The 23,122-nt window shown below is 60.9% G+C and overlaps 1 protein-coding gene across 1 annotated transcript; it reads right to left on the bottom strand.

Annotated features, from left to right (window-relative positions):
- Positions 1-413: 413 nt before the first annotated feature.
- ITGA5 (integrin subunit alpha 5) lies at positions 414-22,826 on the bottom strand. The gene is made up of 30 exons (XM_002711037.6): positions 22,321-22,826; positions 16,469-16,599; positions 13,500-13,612; positions 13,257-13,377; positions 13,001-13,062; positions 12,859-12,904; positions 12,533-12,658; positions 12,250-12,294; positions 12,105-12,148; positions 9,789-9,845; positions 9,572-9,624; positions 8,782-8,990; positions 8,404-8,595; positions 8,148-8,193; positions 7,890-7,991; positions 7,704-7,759; positions 7,452-7,606; positions 6,808-6,945; positions 6,645-6,712; positions 6,292-6,442; positions 6,103-6,195; positions 5,891-5,970; positions 5,726-5,806; positions 5,528-5,633; positions 5,179-5,331; positions 4,463-4,546; positions 4,272-4,385; positions 3,198-3,299; positions 1,898-2,020; positions 414-1,482 (listed from the first exon to the last, which is right to left on the bottom strand). The coding sequence occupies exons 1-30, from the start codon at positions 22,695-22,697 to the stop codon at positions 1,399-1,401; spliced, it is 3,312 nt and encodes a 1,103-aa protein (XP_002711083.2). The 5' UTR covers positions 22,698-22,826; the 3' UTR covers positions 414-1,398.
- Between the last annotated feature and the right edge of the window lie 296 nt (positions 22,827-23,122).

Below are 23,122 nucleotides of genomic sequence, written 5' to 3' on the forward strand. Positions count from 1 at the left end.
GGCTCCTGATCGGCACAGCTCTGGCTGTTGCGTCTAACTGGGGAGTGAACCATCGGATGGAAGACCTCTCTCTCTGCCTCTCCTTCTGTGTAACTCTGACTTTCAAATAAATAAATAAATCTTTAAAATAATAATAATTTGTATTAAAAAAAAAAAGAAGTGGAAGAGCCAAGACTGGAACTGGCGCCCATACAGGATGCAGACATTGCAGGCCACAGCTTTAACCCACTGTGCCATAGCGCCAGCCCTGGCCATCATCTCTTCACCTGAGAGAAGGGAGCCCAGAGACAAGGCTCATGATTTGTGGGGCTCCTCCCGGCTCCCAGTGCTAAGAAGGCAGGAGAGACACAGGCACCTCTTCCCAGCAAGCCATTGGATGCGGGGTGGTTTGCAAGGAGGCTACGGATTCTGACTTCGGTCAGTGGGGGCACTGGGGTGGGTTTATTGCACTTGCAACAGAGTTTAAATAAGTCCCGGGTGGGTGTGGGAGTCGGGGGGAGGGGAAGGTTGGGCAAGGTGAGGAAGGGCAGAGTCAGTGCAGCTGGCGGGCAGAACCCACACCCTGCAGGCCCGCAGCTCCCCGGGCTTGGGGGGACCGGGAGGGCCTGCGGCTGGCCAGGCTGAGGTGCCCGAACGGTTGCCATCACGGCCTTTTCAGAGTCCTGGGCAGGCCCTGACTTCTCTCAAGTCCGGGCTGGACTGGGCCCCGACACCCAGGTCTGCAGCAGGCTGCAATGGGGTCCCAGATCCGCCTGGTGTAGTTTATCAATGACCGAGTCTGGGATCCAGATCAACCCCAAGCCCCGGGCTGAATCTGGGCCCGCTTGAGTTCCGAGTGCCCCTGTAGCTGGGTGCGAGGCCAGCAGTGATCCTTGTCTGGGTTGGGTCCTGAGCTGGTCCTGGGGCGCCGCCCACCGTTAGTGTTCCCTGTCGACCTCCGGGGCGGGGACTGCGGGGTCTCACCCCCCAGCCTCCAGGGTCCTGGATCTCTGGCAAGGCCCCAGATGGCTCTTTGCAGGCTGGAGCCAGACAGGAAGTCCCGGTGACCAGTCCGGCCTGGGGAACCGGACCAGATGGCCCAGCTGTGTTTCTGAGTTGCTTGCAGGATTCTCCCTCCAGAACGCAAGACTGCAGGGAGGCCGGGGCGTGGGTCCCTGGGTCTGAGGTCCCCCGTCCACGAAGGGGGCACATGTCAACGTGGGTCCTTCACAGTGCAGGGCATGGGGGCCCAGCTTCTCCCCCTGCCCCGGCTCTGGCCCTTCAAGTATGTCTCTGGGCATGGGAGAGGGGCTTCTCCCTGGCCCTCAGCACCTTCAGGAAGTGCCCAGACCCCTCCTTGTCAGCAGACGGCAGGCGGGGGGCTGGGTCTTCGGGATCGGAGTCTGGGGTCGGGAGGACTCAGGCATCGGAGGTGGCTGGAGGCTTGAGCTGAGCTTTTTCCATGGCGGTGCCGTACGGGAGGGAGCGTTTGAAGAACCCCAGCTGAGGAAGGAGAAGGGGGAGCGCTCAGAGACCCTGGGCGTGGTCTCCGCCCGGCTCCCGTGCCAAGAGGGAACAAGGAGGACTCCGGTACCTCCCGCCTCCCCATCCTGCTGAATTCCCCAGGGAAGCCGGGGAGGGGAGGCCGGTTCGCGCTCAGGTGCCAAGTCTGACCCCACCTTGAGCAGCACTGCGAGCCCACCCCTAGGGAATGATGCATGGAAGTGGGGAGGGGCCGACAGCGCAAAGGCCTGCATCTGCCATAGAGGGCGCTGTTGAGTTCACAAGGAGAGATCAGTGCACGCCAGAGATGGAGGGTGAGCATGGGAGGTGCGGGGCGGGGGGGGGGGGGGGGCTGGAGAGCTGATCTTAGGACTGTGCTGGGTCAAGGGCAGAACTCGGAACAGGGCGGGCTGACCTTGTAGAGGATGTAGATGAGCAGGCCGAGCAGGAGGAGCCCGAAGAGGATGGCTAGGATGATGATCCACAGTGGGACGCCCTGGCTGCCTTCGGCCTTGGTCCACTGCACGGCGGTGGCCACCTATGGGGGCAGGTGGGGTGAGGTCACTGAGAACCCCCAAGTCCTTCCTTCTCTGCATTTGGCCTCCACTCACCACCTGAGCCAGACCCACCTCCCGCACTGCGTTTACAGCCACCGCAAAGGCAACCTGAACGCAAAAATGCGAGTTCCTGTGGCCGGCACTGTGGCACCGGAGGTTAAGGTGTGGCTTGTGATGCCAGCATCCTGTATCAGGGACACGGATCTGAGTCCCGGCTGCTCAGCTTCCAGTCCAGCTCCCTGCTAATGCACCTGGGAAAACAGTGGAAGACGGCCCAAGTGCCTGGAGCCCTGCCTCCCACATGGGCGAACTGGACAGACTTCAGTCTGGCCCAGCTCTGACCATTGTGGCCACTTGGGGAGTGAGCCAGCAGATGGAGGACTGATTGCTGTCTCTGTCTTTCACTCTGCCTTTGAAATAAATAAAATAAAATTCTTTACAAAAATACAAATTCTCGGGGCTGGCGTTGTAGTGCAGTGAGTTAATCCTCCACCTGCGGTGCCGACATCTATGGGACTGGTTTGAGTCCTGGCTGTTCCACTTTCAATCCAGTTTCCTGCTAATGCACCTGGGAAAGCGGTGGAAGATGGCCCATGTGCTTGGGCCCCTGCACCCACGTGGGAGACCCGGAAGAAGCTCCTGGCTCCTGGCTCTGCCTGGCCCAGCCCCAGCCACTGCAACCACTGCAGACATTTGGGGAGTGAACCAGCATTTGGAAGATTCTGTCTCCCCGTCTCTCTCTGTAACTTTGCCTCTCAAATAAATAAATAAATCTTTTGGCTCTTAAAAAAAGGTAAGTCTCTAAGATGTGTACATCATCTCTCACTTCTGGGCCTTCACGGCCCCAGAACATTCTCTGTAACTGAATGGTTATCCTAGTTAGCTCCTCAGCCCTCAGCTTGGACATCACTTCTTCCAGGAAGCCTTCCTGGATCCTGCAGGACTAGGTGCAGGAGTTCTCATGATGTGCTTCCATCAACAGCCTGGCCCTTGGCACATTGTGCTGCCATCACCCGCTGGCCCGCGGGCTCGGGAGCAGACTGCCAAGCTTGCTTGCACCACAGCCCTGGCACAAAGCAGAGACTCCACCAACAGTGGTGCCCACGTCACGCCAGGCCCTACTCCAGCCCCCAGCCCCCCGCCCCGCCCTGGACCCACCTGGAGCTCCCGCTGGGGCAGCTGCTGAGGCAGGATCCGGTAGGGCATCCTCAGCGCCTTGTACACAGCCTCGCACTGCAGGCTGAACGGCTGCTGCTGCTTCTGCAAGGTGGGGAGAGGGGGGTCAGGGGGCTGCCAGCCGGGGGGGCACAGGCGCCCCCATCTGGCTCAGACTGGGACCGCCCCGTATTTTCTACTCATTCTGAGTGTCTCCTGAGGTTCCTTAGATGAGGTATAAAAAATGTGAAGTTGAGGGCCGGCGCCGCGGCTCACTAGGCTAATCCTCCGCCTTACGGCACCGGCACACAGGGTTCTAGTCCCGGTCGGGGCGCCGGATTCTGTCCCGGTTGCCCCTCTTCCAGGCCAGCTCTCTGCTGTGGCCTGGGAGTGCAGTGGAGGATGGCCCAGGTACTTGGGCACTGCATCCCATGGAGACCAGGATAAGTACCTGGCTCCTGCCATCGGATCAGCGCGGTGCGCCGGCCGCAGTGCACTGGCCGCGGCGGCAATTGGAGGGTGAACCAACGGCAAAGGAAGACCTTTCTCTCTGTCTCTCACTCTCTCACTGTCCACTCTGCCTGTCAAAAATAAATAAATAAATAAATGTGAAGTTGAGTAATCACAACTAAACTGTGTATAATTAGAGAACCACACGTTCAACCAAAAACCATGGTTCTGAATCAGGACTGCGGGTTAACAGCCAGGAAAATGGCTGGCCCACAGTGTGTGCCTGATTAAGTGGCTGGCCTTTCCGATCCCTACCTCTCCTTGCTTGTCCGCTAAGGATTCACCTGCACAGCTTTTTTTTTTTTTTTTTTTAATCATTCTTTAGTAAGCTGGCTTCACTCCAGGCCTCTTCCTGGGCTGGGAAAAGGAAGCTGTAGCTCCCAGTATAGCCACTAGGCGGCGCCAATGACCCACAGCCTGGTCTAGACGCTGGTGAGGGAGAAAGCCCGGGGGGTTTGCTGCGTCCCTTCCCCCTAAGGAGAGGCGGCGAGGACCGTGGGGGCTCGGGGAGGGCCCATCCCGGCGGGTCGAGAGGTCAGGGCCAGCGCTGAGGTGCGGTTCCCTCACCTGCAGGAAGGTCTTGGCCCAGACTCGGAAATGCAGCTGCACACTCCGGCTCTCCTGCCGGTGCAGGGCGCCCAGCTCACAGCGCAGCCTGAAGCACTCGGCGTCCGGGCATTTCTGGGAGGGAGGAGGAGGCGGCCTGAGCCTGCGTCCTGGGCACCCCGCGCTGGGGCCACCTTCCCAGGACCACTTACCAGCACCTGAGGCCCCGGGGAGGCCTGGCTCCGGCCGGGAGCTTCGCGCCTTTGCAGGTGGTGTGGGGGGCCCTCGGGATCCAGCTGGAAGAGCAAAGAGGCCCTGAGCGGCCGCCCGGGTCAGCCTGCACCTCTGCTGCCCTCTGCCTCCCCGCGCTTCCCCTCCTGGGTACGAGGCCCCCAGCATGGCACAGAGGAACAGATTCGACTTGGCTCTCAGAGTTTACCCGGAGGAGATGGGCAAATAAATAATAGGGGCCTTGTTCCTGCCTCAGGGCCTTGGCACTGCTGTTCCCAGCGCTTGGAGAGCAGTCGCCACAGGTGGCCGTCCCCTTGTCCGTTCAATCCTCACCTCCATCAGAGACCCCACCCCCACCCGGGGCTTCCATCAGTGTTCAACCTGCTCGCCTTTCTCTGACTTTTTCTCTATCATGCAGACTTGCTGGGTTTTGTCTGATGCTTTTCCCAGAGCCCAGCAGTGCCCGGGACAGGCATGCCTTTCATTACATGTTGTTAATGAGTAAACAGACAATAAAGCGGGCAAGTGTGAGGAGGACTTCCTGGAGGAGGGGGCACAGGGCTTGGCCCGGGGAATCAGGGATATGGCGTGCAGAACAGAGGCTCTGAAGTGTCTGCGGCTGCCCCTCCCAGGCTCAGCTCTCGCTACAGGTGCATCGGCCACCCCCCACCCCCACCCCGGAGTCCAGGCCCCTCACCTGCAGGCCGTGTAGGTTGGGGGAGTAGTTGCTGGTGCAGTTGCTGAGTCCTGTCACCCGGGTCACGTAGAGGAGCGGCTGGCCCTCCAGAGCCTGGGGACAGCTGAGCTCCAGCACACCCCGGCTGATGGAGCTGGGGCCCAGGTTGATGAGCTGCAGGGTAGGGCCGGGTGGGGGAGAGCACACTGGGCATGAGGAGGGACCAGGCCTGGTCACCCTGGTCCCACCCCAGCCCTGCTGCCCGGTGACATCCTCTCCGGGTCACTCAGCCACCCTGGCCATCACTCCCCCCTCCCATCTGCCACTGGCTCCTGTAGCTGTCACTCAGGCCGGCCCCGCCCCCGCTCACCTCGTACACGTGGTGCACAGCCGGGCCCACGTCCCCCTCCTCTTGGGGCTGATCTCGAGGGTGCCAGTCGCTTACAGGGAACAGCACCGCCTCGGGCTTGGAGACACTATGGAGGGCGTGGTTTAGATGAGGGTGCCAGCGACCCCATGCACCCTGCCCTAGAAGCCCACCCCCACCCCGCTCTGCCTGGGCACCGACCCGTTGAGGGAGACCTGGGCCTGAGCCTCCACGGACAGCCGGAAGGAGACCACGTCGCTCTGAGAGTTGTTGAGGTTCTTGCTGTGGGGGAGGGGCAGACTGAGTGATCCACCAGCCCCAGGCCCCGCCCCCGCCAAGCCCCTCCCCCACTCACACCACACCTACCTGAGGATCTGGAAGTCAAACTGGATGGTTTTCTTTGTGTCCCGAAGATGGGGGACTGTGAACCGCAGGCCCCCCCAGAGCTGCAGGATGGAGGGAGGACTGAGGATCTGCCTCCTCCTGGGCCCAGCCCTCCGTCCCGACCCCGCGGTGGCGCTCCAATGGCTGGTCACTGTCTGGGGAGCCCGCCCCGCCCTCCCGCCCCCAGGACTTACATTGGCGCCCGCCTTCATGGGGTTGCCCAGGTCACACACCAGCATGCGGCTTTGGTTCACGGCAAAGTAGTCACAGCTCAGGCTGGAGAAATTCTGGGGGTGGCGCGAGGTGGGGGGACAGGTCAGGCACGGCGCGCCCCCTGGAGGGGCCACCTCCCCAGCGCCTCCCCCTCCGGCGTCTGCACTCACCCCCGGGTGTCGGACGAGCCCCGAGTACTCGGCTTCCGGAGGGGCGGTGACCCAAAGCTCAGCCTCATAGGCGCCGCCCTCGCCCACGTTCTGGGCGTGGAAAGTCAGGTTGAGGGCGTTCTTGTCACCCAGGTAGACGTGGTTCTGCTCGCTGCGGGGGCACACGGGGAGGGGGGCACCAGGGACTCAGTCCCCAGACCCGGGGCGGAGGGCCACCCAGGAAGGACCCCCGCGCTAGGAACGGAGGCTGCTCCCACAGGTCTACAGGCAGCTGCTTCTCTAGACTGGCCACTGAGTGCTCCCCGGGGAACACGGGCTGTCCCCGCGGCACCCCCGGGCAGGACCCCACCTACCCAAACACCTCCAGCTGCAGGTCGGGCACACAGATGTTGTCCTCTCCACAGTCCAGCAGGATCTGAGCCTGGGGAGCAGGGTGGTGTTGAGACGGGGGCTGTCCCGACGATGCCCCCTCCCTGGGGCCCTGCCTGCCCGCCGGCCGCTAGCCGCCAGCCCCACCTTGTCCTCCATCCAGCTCTCGCTCTGGTAATGCAGGACCGGCTGGAGGCCATGGCTGTCCACGGGGGCTTGAGGGTCCAAGGAGAAGTTGAGTGCGATGTGGATGGGGGAGAGCTTGTCTCGGAATTCCGACTCGTTCTGCGGTCAATGGAGAAAGTAGCCGGGGTCAGGGGGCCTGGGCGCCAGCAGCCCTGCGGCACTGCCTCTGTCTCTCATGTCCCCCCTTGCCCGCCAGGAAGCAATCCTGACCATGCCCAAAAAGGGGCCCCTTCCTCTGTCCCCTGGAGTCCCAAGCCCTTCAAGGAATCTCCCAGGGGCCGGCGTTCGGGTGCAGCGGGTTAAGCCACTGCCTTGGCACCTGTACCCCACATCAGAGTGCTGGTTCAAGTCCTGGCTGCTCTGCTTCCGATCCAACTCCCTGCTAATGCACCTGGGAAAGCAGCAGAAGACGGCCCAGGTGCTAGGGCCCTTGCACCCTCACAGGAGACCAGGATGGAGCTCCAGGCTCCTGGCTTCGGCCTGGCCCAGCCCTGGCTACTGCTGCCATTGGGGGAGAGAACCAGCGGATCAAAACCTCTGCCTCTCTCTCCTTTGAGGAGAGGCCCTCAGTTCCAGGGGCCACCGCGCAGCCTGCCGGGCCGTACCCTGAGGTAGATCTTCATCTCTCTGCATTCCTCCCGAGCCCCATTACGGATGCGCAGGGTCTGCGTCAGAGTGGGCTGTCTGGAAGCCAGGAACAGCGCTCGCCGGACACCGCCCTTCTGCTTCTGCCAGTCCAACTGGAGCTCCACCGTGAAGCCTGCAGCCGCAGGATGTGCAAGGGTGCCGTGAGGTCCCCGGAGCCCCAGCCCACCCCTCCCTCCCAGTGCCCCCGACGTGCAGGCCGTCTCCCTTACCGATGGTGTCAGGGACGTGCTTTCCAGAAGCATTGAGGCAGAAGCTCAGGTTGATGCTGGGGAAACACCAAGTTGACATCTGGTGACTCCAGCTGCAGCAGAGCCCCCACCCTCCACCGCCTCCCAGCAGGCCCCCCTGCCCTGTCCGCTCCCCAGGGCAGCCCCGGTGCAGGCCCTTGCACCCACCAGGCCACCGGGTTCCCCTCCAAGCTGCAGCTGCGCTCCTCGGGGTTGAACATGGCGGGGAAGATGGTGAGGGAGGCGCTGGCAGACACGATGGGGCGGCCCCTGCCGGGTGACAGCACACATGGGGTGAACAGGATAAAGACCCGTCTGTGCCCTGGGCACAGGGGCCCGAGACCCAGGCCCCAGCTCTTCTCTGCTTCCACCTTCCCAACCTCGGCTCCCTGGAGGAAAGTCCCAGGTGCCCCTTGGAGTTCATACCTGTATACCACAGCCTTGTCCACACCGAAGGACCCCACGATCAGATCTGCAGGAAGCCAAGAGACCCCAAATCAACAGCCCTTCTTCCTGACTCTAATGCAATTTCATCGCTCAGCAAAGCAGGAGTCAGGAGACAGCTCCCTCTGGTGGCATGATCCTAGAACCGCACCCAGGGCCGTAGGATAGGCACACAAGCTGGGTCAGGGTTGGTGACCAGGAGAATTCTAAGGTGGAAAGGATATCAGGCGCAACTCACCAGGGTATCCATTGCCATCCAGGTCTCGACCTCCTCGGAGGGCAGAGCCAAAGAAGTCCAGGCTGTGGGCAGCTGGCCACAGGGGCCGCAGAACCTGGGAAGGCTTAGAGCCCAGGCCCCCTGGGCCCCCAGGGAACACAAAAACGACCCCCTGCTGGGTCTCCCCTCCAAAGGGAGCCCCAATGGCCACATCTGCAAGACACACACGGCACACGCCAGTCAGCAGGCCAGGAGTTCAGGGCTCCCAATCTCTCCCACCAGACCCCAAGACCCTCCGTCAGTCCCCATACTCTGATTAATCTCCAAGCCTCCAGAGCCAGTGACTGCGCAGCTTACACAACCCCTTCCGGCACAGGCCCCTGAGCCCATGGTGCTCACCATTGTAGCCATCCTGGTCCAGGTCCCCCAGGGGAGTCAAGGAGCTGCCGAACCGGCCAAACTCATCACGGCCAGTGAGGGTCAGGGTGGGCGTGGTGTCCATGCCTGCTCGCTGCTGCAGGTACACGTAGACCCTGCCCACCTCCTGGGGCCGCCCGTCGGCTGTCCGCTCCATGAGCAGGGGTGCCCCCACCAGCAGGTCATCCAGCCTAGGGGTGGGGCAGACCCAGGCATCCTGTTGCCCCAATCCTAGTCCTGGATTCCAGGCTCCCGCCACCCAAGTCAAGAGAGCCGAGGTCTCTGGTCCTTGGTCCTCAGCTCTCCTTGTCTCTGAGGATTAAGAGGACGAGACCGCAGAGCAAAGCCTGGGAGAGGGCCCGCACTGTGGCGCAGCAGGTGAGGCCACTGCTGCGGCACCAGCATCCCATATGGGCATCGGTTCGAGTCCCGGCTGCTCCACTTCCCATCCAACTCTCTGCTATGGCCTGGGAAAGCAGAAGATGGCCCAAGTCCTTGGGCCTCTGCACCCACGTGGGAGACACGGAAGAAGCTCCTCGCTCTTGGCTTCAACCTGGCCCAACCCTGGCCAATGAGGCCATTTGGGGAGTGAAACATTAGATGGAGGATCTCTGTCTCTCTCCTTATGTAATTCTGCCTCTCAAATAAATCAATCTTTAAAAAAATAAGCCCGGGAGAAAACATTTCCTTGCACCTTTGCACCTCGTCCCATCACCCTTCTTCCCTCTAGGTGCGGTGAGGGCACGTGACATGCCCGCTTCTGGCCACTCACCCATCTCCGTTGAGGTCTGTGGCAGCCACTGCGTAGCCAAAGTAGGAGGCCATCTGGGGAGGGGGACAGAGCGGCAGCACCAGGTCAGAACCAGGGGAGGGGAGGTGTCAGTAGGGGCTGGGGGGAGGGCCGGGAGGACATCGCTACATCAGGGCTGTGGCCGGCTATCCGAGGGCCTAGCTGGGATGGTGGTGTCGGGGGGTGGGGGTGTCCTCACCTGTTCTCCTGAAAAGTTGTAGAGGGACCGGATGTCCGAGCCATTCAGGATGGTGACCTGGGGGACGAGGAGACAGGCCTATTGGTCTTGGACTGGTTGGAGGACGAGCATGGGCAGGATCCCAGGGACAGGTCCCTAATTCCTTCCCCCCCACCCCGAGCTGGGCCCCAGTTCTCCAGGCTGCTGGCTCCACCCTGGGGCTGCCTCCCTGCTCTGCTCCCGCTCCCCTGCCGCTATGGACAGCATTTTATATGTTTATCTCTTTCTCACCCAGCTCCACCGTAAGAGTGGAAGCTCCAAGTTCTCGGATTTCTGCACACAATCAAGGGGAGCTCCGTGCACAGCAGAACCCCAGCAACGGCGCCCAAAGACTCGCCACCCGCGTCTCCCTTGGCCGCCAGCCCCCAGCCCAGCTCCCATGTCTCCTTCCTGTGGGGACCTGTGCGGCCGGCAGACCTCCTGGAGAGCCTTGCTGGCTTCCCAGCCCCTGCAGCCAGGCTCACTGCCCTCAGGGGACAGAGGAGCAATGCCCCCTGCCAGGAACCCGTGGCAACCATGGCCTGGAGCTCACCTTCCGGGCTGGTCCTCCAAGGCTCCAGGTGGGCTGGCCCTGACCTGTTTTGCTCAATCTTTACTTCCTCTCACCTCCTGCCAGGAGTCTGCTACTCTGGCCCGAGACCTTGTTTGTTCCCTTTTTTTTTTTAGGTGGCTTTTTTTTTTTTTTTTTAATGTATTTATTTTATTTGAAAGGCAGAAAAGAGAGGTCTCCCATCTGCTGGTTCACTTCCCAAATGGCCACAACAGCCGGAGCTGCGCCAATCTGAAGCCAGGAGCTTCCTCTGGATCTCCCACGCTGGTGCAAGGGTCCAAGGACTTGGGCCATCTTCTACTGCTTTCCCAGGTGCATTAGCAGGGAGCTGGATTGGAAGTGGAGCAGCCAGGACTTGAACCAGCGCCCACATGGGATGCTGGTGGGGGTTGCAGGTGGCGGCTTCACCCGCTACGCCGCAGCACCAGCCGCGAGACCTTGCTCTTTCTTTCCACCCCTTCCAGGAAGCTGCCTGGGGGCTCCCTGGCCTCCTCGGCTGAGCCCTCCTGGAAGTTTCTCTGACCCTTCTTGAGAGAGGAGATTTTCTTTTGTTGACACTGCTAATCTCACTTATTGTCCTCAAGCCCATCACAGCACAGAAAGAGTACTTTGGAACAAAGCAGACCTGGTTTTAAATCTTTACCCATGGGGCCAGTGTTGTGGTGTGGTGCGTCCACCCGCTGCCTGCGACGCCAGCATCCCCCCCCCCTTTTTTTTTTTTGACAGGCAGAGTGGACAGTGAGAGAGAGAGAGAGACAGAGAGAAAGGTCTTCCTTTTGCCAGCATCCCCTTATGAGCACTGGTTTGAGTCCCGGCTGCTCCACTTCCCATCCTGCTCCCTGCTAATGTGTCTGGGAAAGCAGCGGAGCATGGCCCAAGTGCTTGGGGCCCTGCATCCACATGGGAGACCTGGAAGAAGCTCCTGGCTCCTGGCTTAAGCCTGGCCCAGCCCCAAAGTTTGCTACCATTTAGGGAGTGAGCCAGCTGATGGAAGATCTCTCTCTTTTTTCTGTCTCTTTTTCTTTCTCTGCCTTTCAAATAAATAAATCTAAAACAAAACAAAACAAAACAAAAAAACAAAAACCACCTTTGCCCAGCCAGTTACTAAGTTAAGTAACATGCTTGGTCTCTTACACTCTGGGTTTTCTCATGTGTGAAAGAAGCATGGTGCTATCGACCCAGCAGGCTCACTGTGAAAATCGGAGGTCGTGGACGGCAGTGCCGGGCGCGCTGGGTAACCCCTTTGGTGAGAACTGTGTGCGTCTTGTCTCCCACCCAGAAGACTGTGTCATAAGGAAGCACCTTATGACACAGGGTGTGAGGTCCTGCTGGTCTGCTTATCTCTCGCCTGGGCTTTGCACGCGGTACGAATGTGACCAGCTCCCAGGGCACTCTTATCTGTCTTCTTTTCAAAGCACCTGTCAGGGCCTAATAATAGCAGCCCCCAGCTGTGCACTGCCGAGCGCCTTGTGAGCGTTTTCGCTGGCATGATCTCATCGCGTCGCCGCAAGAGCCACGTGAGCTTAGAACTATTATTATCCCATTCTACAGAGAAGCATGAGGCTCAGAGAGGCCACACAGGAAACAGGACATCAACAGAGAACAGCACGTGTCACTCAGAGTCAGTGCCAGAACTCGAACCCGGGTCTGACCCCACAGGCTGAGTGCTCGCAAGCCACTGGGGGTGGTTCTTTGGGACCAGTTGGGGGACAATGGCTGGGACTCACGTAGCCGTAGGTGAGATTCCCTTTGGGCACACCAGCGATGAAGTCTGCGGAGAGAAGAGACAGGTGACCGTCTCAGTACCTAGGGGCCCCTGGGCCTGGGTTTCCACCTGCCCCCTCCCATGGCCCAGCCTGGGGACACACTTACCTTCTGTGTCGTCCCGGCTGAATTCACCCACGGCCACGGAGTATCCTGGGGGGGACAGGATGGGTGAATTTAGCATTTCAGCCCTGGCCCAGCCCCCACACCCTTCCCCAGCCTTGCTGGGCTTTCACAGTCAACCTGCAGCTGACAATATCAGCAGAGGGGCTGGCAGGCCTGAGTGGCAGAAGGGAAGGTGGGGCGCTGGCAGGCCCACAGCCCCCCGGGTGCTCCCCTGGCGTGCATGCGCGCACACACACACACACACACACGCACTCCGCTGGCTCACCCAGGTAGCTGTCGTCGTAGGTGGAGCTGGCCTGGCGCGTCTGCAGCTGCCCCTGCACCAGGTTGATGAGGTACTCGGGGTAGTAGGACTTTGCAATCTGCTCCTGAGTGGCAGACAGGATCTGGCCTGGGAGAGGCATGAGGAGGGCATGGGTGGAGAGGGAGGCCGCAGGGGGTCCTGGGGGCTGACCGGGCAGGAGTTAGGGCAGCCTGGCGTGGGCGGTGGCTGGGGAGAGGGAGAGGAGAAACAGGATGGGGACAGGAGGCGGATGGAGGAAGGCCTCTTGCTCTCCTAGGAGGCCATGGTGCCAGGGGCAGAACTCTTACCTTGCCAGAAATAGCTCCCCGGTCCCCCTAGGACCACACGGCCGGTCTGTGGACAGCAAAACAGGTGAGTCCAGCATGTGGCCCTGATCCCACTGGGTCCACCCCCACCCACAGCCCCTTCCCTCCCAGGTCAGCCCCTCACCTTGGTGAACTCGGCGCTGAAGCCCCCCTGGCAGTATCCCTGTCCGGCCGCCCAGCTGAAATCTGTGGGGAGAGGGGCTCTGCACTCGGGGCTCAGCAGCAAGGAGACAGCACAGGGAGGCAAGGGCAGAAGGGGCCTCCCGGGGCTGCTGGGCAGGCGAGCATCAAGGCCCGCGGTGCCCGTAGCCAAGGGAAGTCAGCCTGGGCACCGGGGCCACGCTCGCGGAGAAGGCAGACAGGGCTGCACACGCCCCTACCTGAGCGGCAAGGTGCGTACTCCAGAATCCGGGTGAAGTTGTCTGTCGAGAGGTAGCAGGTGCCCACGGGGTCGCTGAGCGGCTCCTTTTCCGTGCGCCAGCTGTACAGGGGCGCGCACGCCTGGGAGGGCCCAGGGGCGGGGCTTCAGGTTTGGTCCAGTAAGGCCCGGCCTCCCTCCTTCCAGGCCTAGCCTGTCCCATCCCATCCCCCACCCCTCCCAACGCCGCCAGCAGGCCGCTCACCAAGATGGAGGAGCCGTGGGCCCGCACGGTCGCCCCGAACCACTGCAGGGACTTGTACTCCACAGGCTCCTCTCCCTCCTCGCCGGACAGGGACGATTCCAGGACGCGGGGGCCTGGGGGCAGTCAGAGGGGGCAGTCACGCCGGGCCACGCTGCAGTGGACCCTCCCTCAGCCCAATCCTCCAATCCTCACTGCTGGGCGCTGCAGGCTAACCCTTGCCTACCCCACCTCCCCACACACCCCCGCCCTGGGTTTCAGCAGCGTCTCCCCTCTCCCTAAGCCTCCTCCTCCAGCTGGGACAGCAGGCCTGCAGTGCCGTGGGGGGCGGAGGTGGGGAACAGAGCTGTTTCCCAAGAGCAAGACCCCCTGACAGCACATCTTGTGAAAATCATTTACGAGCCAGTGAGACCGAGACAGAGAGGAGGGGTCCCGCATGCCAGTTCACTTTTCAAATGCCCTCAATGGCGGGAACTGGGAGGGCCGGCGCTGTGGTGCAGCGAGTTAAGCAGCCATCTGCAGTGCCGGCGTCCCATATGGATGCAGGTTTGAGTCCTGGCTGAGCCACCTCCAAACCAGCTCCCTGCTAATGCGCCTGGGAAAGTAGTGGAAGATGGCGCAAGTGCTTGGGTCCCTGCACCTGCTTGGGAGACCCCGAGGAGGCTCCTGGCTTCAACTTGGCCCAGCACCGACCATTGTGGCCATTTGGAGAGTGAACCAGCAGATGGAAGACCTTTCTCTTTGTCTCTCCTCTCTCTCTAACTCTGAGTTTCAAATGCATAAATAAAACTTTAAAAAAAATCTCTGGCTGGCGCCACGGCTCACTAGGCTAATCCTCCGCCTTGCGGCGCCGGCACACCGGGTTCTAGTCCCGGTCGGGGCGCCGGATTCTGTCCCGGTTGCCCCTCTTCCAGGCCAGCTCTCTGCTGTGGCCTGGGAGTGCAGTGGAGGATGGCCCAAGTGGTTGGGCCCTGTACCCCATGGGAGACCAGGAGAAGCACCTGGCTCCTGCCTTCGGACCAGCGCGGTGCGCTGGCCACAGCGCGCCGGCTGCGGCGGCCATTGGAGGGTGAACCAATGGCAAAGGAAGACCTTTCTCTCTGTCTCTCTCTCTCACTGTCCACTCTGCCTGTCAAAAAAAAAATAAACTCACATTAGCATGATGCATTGATTGGTTACAACTGATGAGTTGGGGCTCATCACTGTCGCCCAGGGTCCACAGTGCACATTAGAACTCACGCTTGCTGGTGCATGTTCTGTGACTGGCTCCATCCCAGCCTGCGTCTCTAAAAATATCTTGCTCTATTTTTCTTAAATTTTTTTTTTTAAATTTGAAAGAGTTACAGAGACGGGGAGAGACAGAGAGATCTTCTATCCACTGGCTCACTCCCCACATGGTTGCAATGGCCAGGGCTGGGCCAGAGCAAAGCCAGGAGCCAAGAGCTTCTTCCGGGTCTCCCACATGGGTGGCAGAAGTCCAAGCACTTGAGCCATCTTCCGTTGCTTTTCTCCAGCCATTAGTAGGGAGCTAGATTGGAAGCGGAGCAGCTGGGGCAGGAAACAGCACCTATATGGGATGCCAGTTTTGCAGGCAGCAGCTTTATCCACTATGCCACATATATGAAAGGCAGAGAAAGAAAGAGAGCGAGCAAGCAAAGAGAGATCTCTCATCTCTTGGTTCACCCTCCAAATGCTGGGCTAGGTTGAAGCCAGGAGGCTGGAACTCAATCTGGGTCTCCCCTGTAGGGGGCAGAGACCCAACTACTTGACCTCTCACGACTGGCCCCCAAGGTGTGCAGCTGGAAAGAGGAGCACAGCTGGGACTTGAATCCACGCAGTCTGATACAGGATGCAGGTGTGCAAGCGGAGGCTTCACTGCTCACCGCAACATCAGCCCCTGCTTCTTTCTTGGTCTTTCTCCCTCCCTCCACGTCTAATCTAGGACAACCCCTCTCTCTGTCAGCCTTTTTTATTCCTCTGATTCTTATCCATCTTTCAGGCTTTTTTGTTTTGTTTTAAGATTTATTTATTTTGAAAGAGTTAGAGAGAGAGAATGTTCCATCCACCGGTTCACTCCCCAGATGGTTGCAACAGCCAAGGCTGAGCCAGGCTGAAGCCAGGAGCCAGGAGCTTCACCCGGGTTTCCCACATGGGTGCAGGGGCCCCAACACTTGGGCCATCTCCCGCTGCTTTTCCCAGGCTGTTAGCAGAGAGCTGGATGGGAAGTGGAACAGCCAGGATTTGAACTGGGATGTTGGCACGGCAAGCAGAGCTTACCCTGCTATGCCACAACTTGGGGGCCCCCAGGCTTTTTAAAAATCAGTTTCATCATTCTCCTCCCCAAACCATGGCTCCTGCACTCCACCTTCTCACGCTTTTCTCTTGCTGTCCCCTCATCCTGGTCTCTGTCCCAGGAGCCAGCAGGCTCCAGTGCACATCCATGCCCCACTGGTCGGAAGCTGTGTGACCTTGGACGAGTGACTTAACCTCTGTTTCCTCACATATAAAACAGTTGTTGAGAGGATTAAGAGAGCTCACGATGTGAAGTGCTCCCAGCAGCGCCTGGCCCGGGCAAGGGCTCTTCAAGTGCTAGCTGATAGTGCCTGTCTCCCGCCGCCCAGCTGACCCCGAGCTCCCTGGGGACAGTGGCTCAGTCCCCGCCCTGGGGCCCTCGGTGGGCGCTCAGCGGAAGGGACTGCGAGTCTGCGCCACTCTCGCTGTCTTTGTGTTCCGGCCCCTGGCCTCCCTGGGTTGCGGGTGATTCAGGGGAAATGAGAGCCACATGTTTCTGAATCATGCCCGCCCTCTTTGGGCTGGGCCGGACTGGGAACGTGGAGTAAGCGCCACGGGGAAGCCACTGCACTGGAGCCCGGGGCGAGCACGTGGCGGCGGGGAGCTGGGCAGGCCCCACCCGGGCCACGCCCCCCAGCCGCAGCCCCACCCCCAGGCCCTCCCTGAGCTTCCCCGCCTACCTTTGCTGTCAAATTCGATGGGTGTGCACTGCGTGGAGTTGGCGGCCCAGGGACAGAAGTAGACAGCACCACCCTGCAGCACTCCTGGCTGGCTGGTGTTGGCTTTGGGCGCTCCCACCAGCACACTGACCCTGTGCGGGAGAAGGGGCGGCAGATCAGGGGGGGAAGGACCTAAGGCCTCTGGGCCAGGGCTGCCTGGGGGTGGGAGAGATGCCCCCTGGGCTGTATTTATAACTCCGAAGATGCCACAGATGCCAGAGGCACAGTCTGGAGCCAGGCGGTCCCCATGTGCCGCTGTCACTAACACAACCTTCCCCTCCTCCCTCCCACGGCTGCCTCTCCTCCCCTACCTTTGCCTGTCACCAAAGACAGGGGCACCCCCAGCTCTCCGCCTCCCCGAATGAGATGTGCAGGGTCCTCTCCTCTCACCCAGCCTGTACCCTCTTGTCTCCAGCCAAAGAAAGCCCTTCCCTGGCGTCTGGCAGCTGGGCTGCCCAGCCCTGGGGTGTGGAGAAGGAAAATGTGAGACTTGGAAGTTAGGCTGGAGGAGCTGGAGGACAGTGCAAACAGACGGCTCCCCTGGGCCCTGGCCTGCCCTTGCCCCGGGGTCTGGCAGGGTCTCCGCCTCGGCCGCTGAACCCGTTTTCCACACACTCTCCCCGGAGATGGCTCGCTTGCTCGGCTTTGGTTTGTGGGTCCTCTTTCTCTCTTGCTGTCAGGTTCTAGGCTTCCCCATCTCCATGGGCTTCTGTCCTGGCTCAGTTTTCAGAACCCCGATACCCACAATCTGTGATGCGTGGACATCTCCTCAGTCCCCCTGCAGGACCGGGTGAGCCGGGGGGGGGGGGGGCTTGGGGATGGGAGCACCTGAGAGCGATGAAGTGGGAGTGTGAGGAGGGGTCTGTGAGGGCCACAAGATGAGGCTGGGGGAGACAGGGGAGCAGGCTGGGGAGAGAAGTTCCTGAAGTTACAGGGAGTGCGGTGGAGAGGGGCGGGGAGGGGAGGTGCCAGCCTCCGTTATCCTGGGGACAGGAAATGTTTACTGCCTGTGGCTTCCTGTCTGTTGCCAACCTCTCACTTCTCCGTTTGTCTCCCACTACCCGGTGGGCCCCACCCCTCTCACTCAGGCTTTACATCTAGCTAGGGGGTGGGGGTGGGGGCTGGCACGAGGACCAAGTCCAGTGGGGAGGCTGCATTGTCCAGAGTTGGGTAAGGAGAGGGGGGACCCTTCTCTTGGCAGGGGGGCAGGCCCCGGAGAGCCTGGCTGCCGCCTTCAGGCTCTGGAAGGTGGAAAAGGCCACCACTAAGCTGAAGCAGAGGCCAGGGCAGCTGTGGCCCAAGAGCCAGGACCAGGACCCAGGAGTTCCGGCTCAGGGCCTGACTCAGAGTGCCTGGGCAGCCTCTCCCTCTGGATGAAGAGGTTGTCACCAAGTCTCCTGGAGCACAGGGCTGAGGCCAAGCGACCCTGTTCTCCCCCTCCATCTCCAACACCTCCTGCTCTCGGGGAGCGGCTGAGCCTGAGACCCGAGGAAGCCCGAGGAAACAGCTTGGGGTTCAGCGGGGCTGGAAGGCAAGAGAGAGGCCCTCCAGTGTGCTGCTCAGACTGCCTGCCCTGCAGGCCACGGACAGACCCACACCTGTGCAGTAGCTCGTAGCTGTGCCAGAGCATCAGTATCCTCTGATACCCCCGCCACAACTGCAACCCATGCAATAAACAGTCTCCCACCTGCCAAGTGAGGTGGCTGAGAAGTGGGCTCATCCTGCTTTCCAAGTCCAGCAGGTCACCCCTCTTAGAGGCCCAGGAGGGAGACCAGGGAGGGTCTTTGGGCCATTTTCAGTATTTCAGAAAGCCTAATGGAAATCATGCATCGACTGGGTAAAGTGGCCCAGGCTAACGAAAACGTCAAGTGTATTTGCTTTTGGCTGGAATCTGGTTATCAGCAAAGGCCCTCTTCCAAAATAGGGTTGGAGAAAGAGGAAGCACAAACCATAATCTATCTCGAAGCCCCAGAACACTGCCATTCTAGGGTTTTCCTTGGGGACCCACAGCAAGGCTAGACGGCACGGCACAGGGCACCCCCTGATCTTAAGACTTTATTGCAGATGCCTCAGCGGGTTTCCGTGAAGGAAAGGGAAGTCAGCTTGGTCCTGACACTTCAGAAAGAGTTAAAAACTGCAGGCCTAGTCTCCGACCTTGTCTTACAGATGGGAAAATCAAGAAATGTGCCCAGGGACACCCAGTATAACCCCCAGCCAGGAGCCCTGGGTCCCGGGGCCAGCGTTCTGCCGAACCCACGGCTGATCCATTCCCTCCTCTCCAGTATCTCCCCAGCCAGGCTTCTGATTAACCAAGTGCCCGTTCAATACTGAGTTACTGTTTGACTCCATGGACCTCACTCACAAGGTCGGGGGTGGACACGGGTCCCGCTCTTGTAGGACCGACAGCAGCACTGGCCAGGCCCAGGAAGACACCTGATGCCAGACCCTGAGTGCATTCACAAGGGATGCGCTGGCCAGCCGGCGGGGAGGATGAGTGGCCTGGGGCTGCTCTGTCCACCTTTCCCGCTTCCAAGGGTCCTGGGCCGAGTCTTTCCCTCTCTCAAGCCTTGGGTTCTTCTCATATAAGGACAGGTTGGGGCCAGTGCTGTGGCGCAGTAGGTTAAGCCTTCGCCTGTGGCACCAGCATCCCACATGGGCGCTGGTTCCTGTCCCGGCTGCTCCACTTCCTGTCTGATCCAGCTCTCTGCTATGGCCTGGGAAAGCAGTAGAAGATGGCCCAAGTCCTTGGGCCCCTGTACCCGTGTAGGAGACCTGGAGAAAGCTCCTGGCTTCGGATCGGCCCAGCTCTGGCCTTTGTGGCTTTTTGGGGAGTGAACCAGTGGATGGAAGACCTCTCTCTCTCTCTCTCTCTCTCTCTCTCTCTCTCTCTCCCTGTAACTCTGCCTCTCAAACAAATAAATACATCTTAAAAAAAAAAAAAAATGGGTTGTCCTCTAGAAGCCCCTAGAGGAATTCCATGACTAGTTCCAGTTCTCAATTTCTGCCACTCGAAGCCTCAGTTTTTAGAGCTCTAAAATGGGTAGCAACACCTCTTCTGGGAGCAGGGCTTTCTGTAACAGCCCGATGCAGAAATCGATAGGAAAGTGCTGAGGAATGTGAGGGAGGGTTAGTACCGCCGCGGTTCTAAGCAAGACAGAAACGGGAAAAACTAAACAAAGAACTAGGTGGTGGCCAGTGAGAAGAAAACCAGAACCGGAAAACAGCCACCCTATAAAACGCGGCCTCCCGAGTCCCGACGCCCCTGTGTGTACCAGGGCCTTTTACACAGCTGGCCCCGTTCAGTCCTCGGAGCAGCCCGCTGAGTCGGCTGTCTCATTTTCCCAGGAAGACCAGGCTCCTGGAGCTCAAGCCACACGCCCCCAGCCACCAAAAGAATGACTTGGTGGTTGGGGAGGCGTTGGGGTGTAGCAGGTTCAACCGCAGCTTGGGACTCCAGCATTCCATATGGGAGCCGACTGCTCCACTTCCCATCCAGCTCGCAGCTAATGGCCTGGGAAAGCAGTGGAAGATGGCCCAAGGGCTTGGGCCCCTGCACCCACGTGGGAGACCAGGAAGAAGCTTCAGGTTCCTGGCTTTGGCTTGGCCCAGCCCTGGTCGTTGCAACCATTTAGGGAGTGAACCAGCAGATGGAAGATCTCTCTCTCTCTCTCTCTCTCTCTCTCTCTTTCTCTCATTTTGCCTTTCCAATAAATAAATCTTATAAAAGGAGAAATAAAAAATAAACCGTATAAAAAGAGAAAAAGGAATGCGCCCGTGGAGGGGACGCACTCCCAGCACTGCCTGGGCTTCAGCTTTGGGGGCCTCTCCCTGCTCGGCCTGTGCTGTCATGCTCTTGTGGCGTCTGTGGCAGGTGACTCAGGAGAGGCCCAGAGACGAAGGTGCTCCCTCTAGGGCCCTGCTGGTCTCCTGTGGGGGCAGGGGTGGGAGGCCCAGCGGCGTGGGAAGGGGGCAGGTGGGAGGCTCTACGCCCTCTGGGAGGAGAAAATGAGAGAGGAGTTCAGGCTGGACACCTGGGTCCTCCTGGGAGGGGAGGTGAGCAGGAGGGGGAGGGGCGAGAAGCCTGGGTCTTGTTTTAGAAGAGAGCTTAGGGACAGAAGGCTCAGGCCAAGCGCCAGACAGACACCTAGGGAGCCAGGAGTGTGCGAAAGTCCAGATGTTTCAGAGGAGTGTTTTACAAGGAATGACACTCTTGTGGTGGCCAGGGGCACAGGGGACGGTTCAAAGCCAGAGAGCTAGATGCCCGGATGTTGATGACAGGATCCCAGCACCCCCACCCCCACCCCACTAGGGCTGTGCTGAGGAGTCTGAGGGGGGCCTGGGGGAGGCCAGGCCTGGCAGACTACAGGCCAGGGTGATGCAATGGGGTTTGGGCAAGAGGCCAGGGGGGTGGGGTGGGGACCTTGAAAAGCCCAGAACCAACAGATGAGGATGAGCCGTCTTTCTTTTTTCCCATCCCCACGTCCCACAAAGGGGAAATCTGCTCCCCCCTCAACTGAATCAGCTGGATGAAGCCCTTGTGTCCCGAAAGACAGCGGGATCAGTTCACGGCATCACACGTGGAAACAGCTCGCTTCTCACAGGGGCAGCGTCCACTCCTGAGATACTGGGGGATGCAGGGCTCACTGCTGACAGAGGTCCCGTGGGCTGGGGGGGGGCAGCAGCAGGGAGCTCAGAAGTGCAGGGGCACGATCCCCGTCTCGGGGTCCCCGGCCCCTTTCTCTCCCACTTCCCAATCTCCCATACAGTTAAACAAGTACCCTAGTTCCAACGCTGCTTCTAGCTGTAACTCCCGTTTCCCCAAGCCTGTGGATTCTCCGTTTTCCTGGCACCCAGGGTCCGGGGACTCCTTGTCTCCCTGCTGAGTTGGGTACAGGATCCTCCCTTGAGACTTTCGTTCTGAGAGCGGGCGTCTCTGCGGTTTCTGACCCTAGCCCTAACATTCTCAGGCTCAGTTCAGCTCCAGCCGACAAGCTACAGGAAATCAGCTTTTCTCTTCCTCCCAAGAGCTGGAGGAAGAGGGAACCCGCCCACCCCCTCCACGCGCGCACACACACACCCCTCCCGACACTGCCGCGCACCCGCCCTGGGCCGAGCCCGCCCCCAGCCCCGGCGCCCGCAGGGCCAGGGTCCCCGGACTCTCCCCAGGTTCTTGGATCCCCGCGTCTGAGCAGATGGGGGTGGGGGCGGGGAGGAAGTCAGAGTGGGAGACCGCGGAGAAAGGGGAGGGGGCCGCCGTCCCTGTCTCGGGTCTTCCCCGTCTGAGTCGAGGGGGGGAGGGGAGGGCGAAGTTGGCCCCCACTTAACCTTCGGACCCCCTCGGTCTCTGACTCGGCTCTCACTTCACGCCGCCCATTCTGCTGCGACCCCTTCCCTCTCCGCACAACGGCCCCAAGGGGCCCCCTAAGTCCCCCAGCGCCCCTCAAAGCCCCTCCTGGCCTCCGCGCTCCCTCCCTGCCCCGCAGCCCGCAGCCCCCAGCCCTCAGCCGGGGACCCTCTGCTTTGGGTCCACGCGCTCTCCTCTCTTGGCCGCGAGACCCCAGCTCAGACTTTCCACAGCTTCCAGCTTCGCGTCGCCTCCCGACACAGGTCTCCGCACGGACCCCTAGCAAACCCCAGGCCTCCTCTACGCCGGCCACGGCCCCCTCCGTCCACGCGCGCGGGCCCCCAACTCCAGCCCGGTCCTTTCAGGCTCCGCCCTCCAACTCCAGCCCCGGTCCCCTCCAGACCCCAGCCGCGCCCCCGGTCTCCGGGCCGCCCCCACCCACCTCCCGCCGCGACCCCTCCTCACTTACCCGTCCGTTCCCGGCCGGTAAAACTCCACCGAGAAGCCGAAGAAGGAGCCTGGGGGCCCAGAGAGCACCGCTGGGGCCTCCGCGTCTAGGTTGAAGCCCCCGACCCTGGGTGGCGGCGGCAGCAGCAGCAGCAGCAGCAGCGGCAGCAGCGGCGGCGCCGGGGGTCGGCGCCGGGGGCCCCAGCGCGGCGGCGCGGCGTGGAGACGGGACCCTGGCGCCCGGCTCCCCATAGCGCCCGCTCTTCCCTGTCCTGGGGCCACCGACCCGGAGCCGTTTCCTAAACCTCCCAGAGGCGAATGACTCAACGCGGGGAGGAGTTTGCCAAACTCCCGGTTGGGCCCTCCCCCCGCCCGCCGAGGGGGCTGGCGGGGGGGCATTCCTGGGTCCTGGGGACGCCGAGCCCGCGCCCCCCGCCCCAGCCCGTAGGGGCGCGGGGGCCAGCACCTCCGCAGCGCTCGCCCCAGCCCCAGCTGGAGGCCGGGTGTCCCCACTGGGCCCGACTGGGCGGGCTCGGGCTGGTCCCCTCCTCTGCTCCCCCTCCCCCGCCCTCCTCTCCAGATGTACAACGTAAACGCTCGGAAAAGGAGTCGGAAAAAGGGAGCGGAGAATTTCCTAATGAGGAAAGGAATCACCTCTGGAGGGCGGAGGGAGCCCGGGGATGGTGTGTGGGGTCTCCCGCGCTTCCTCGGGGTCTCCGGAGACGCGTCTGGCGCCTGGCCAGCTGGGATTCCCCCTCGCCTTCCGGGGCCACCGGGGGCCTGGGTTCGGGCCAGCTGGATTTGGGACTCTGGAGTCGAGGAAC

Source organism: Oryctolagus cuniculus, chromosome 11 (assembly GCF_051225735.1).
Source record: "Oryctolagus cuniculus isolate XC-2025 breed Fujian yellow rabbit chromosome 11, ASM5122573v1, whole genome shotgun sequence".
NCBI lineage: Eukaryota > Metazoa > Chordata > Mammalia > Lagomorpha > Leporidae > Oryctolagus > Oryctolagus cuniculus.

Excerpts from the sequence above, each read along its gene's own strand:
- ITGA5 (XM_002711037.6), bottom strand. The coding sequence starts at position 22,697 with ATGCCCCCCCGCCAGCCCCCTCGGCGGGCGGGGGGAGGGCCCAACCGG. Across the intron at positions 12,659-12,858 it reads GGGGAGCTATTTCTGGCAAG|GCCAGATCCTGTCTGCCACT; the intron begins GTAAGAGTTCTG and ends TGCCTCTCCCAG. Across the intron at positions 1,483-1,897 it reads TCATCTACATCCTCTACAAG|CTGGGGTTCTTCAAACGCTC; the intron begins GTCAGCCCGCCC and ends CTCCTTCCTCAG.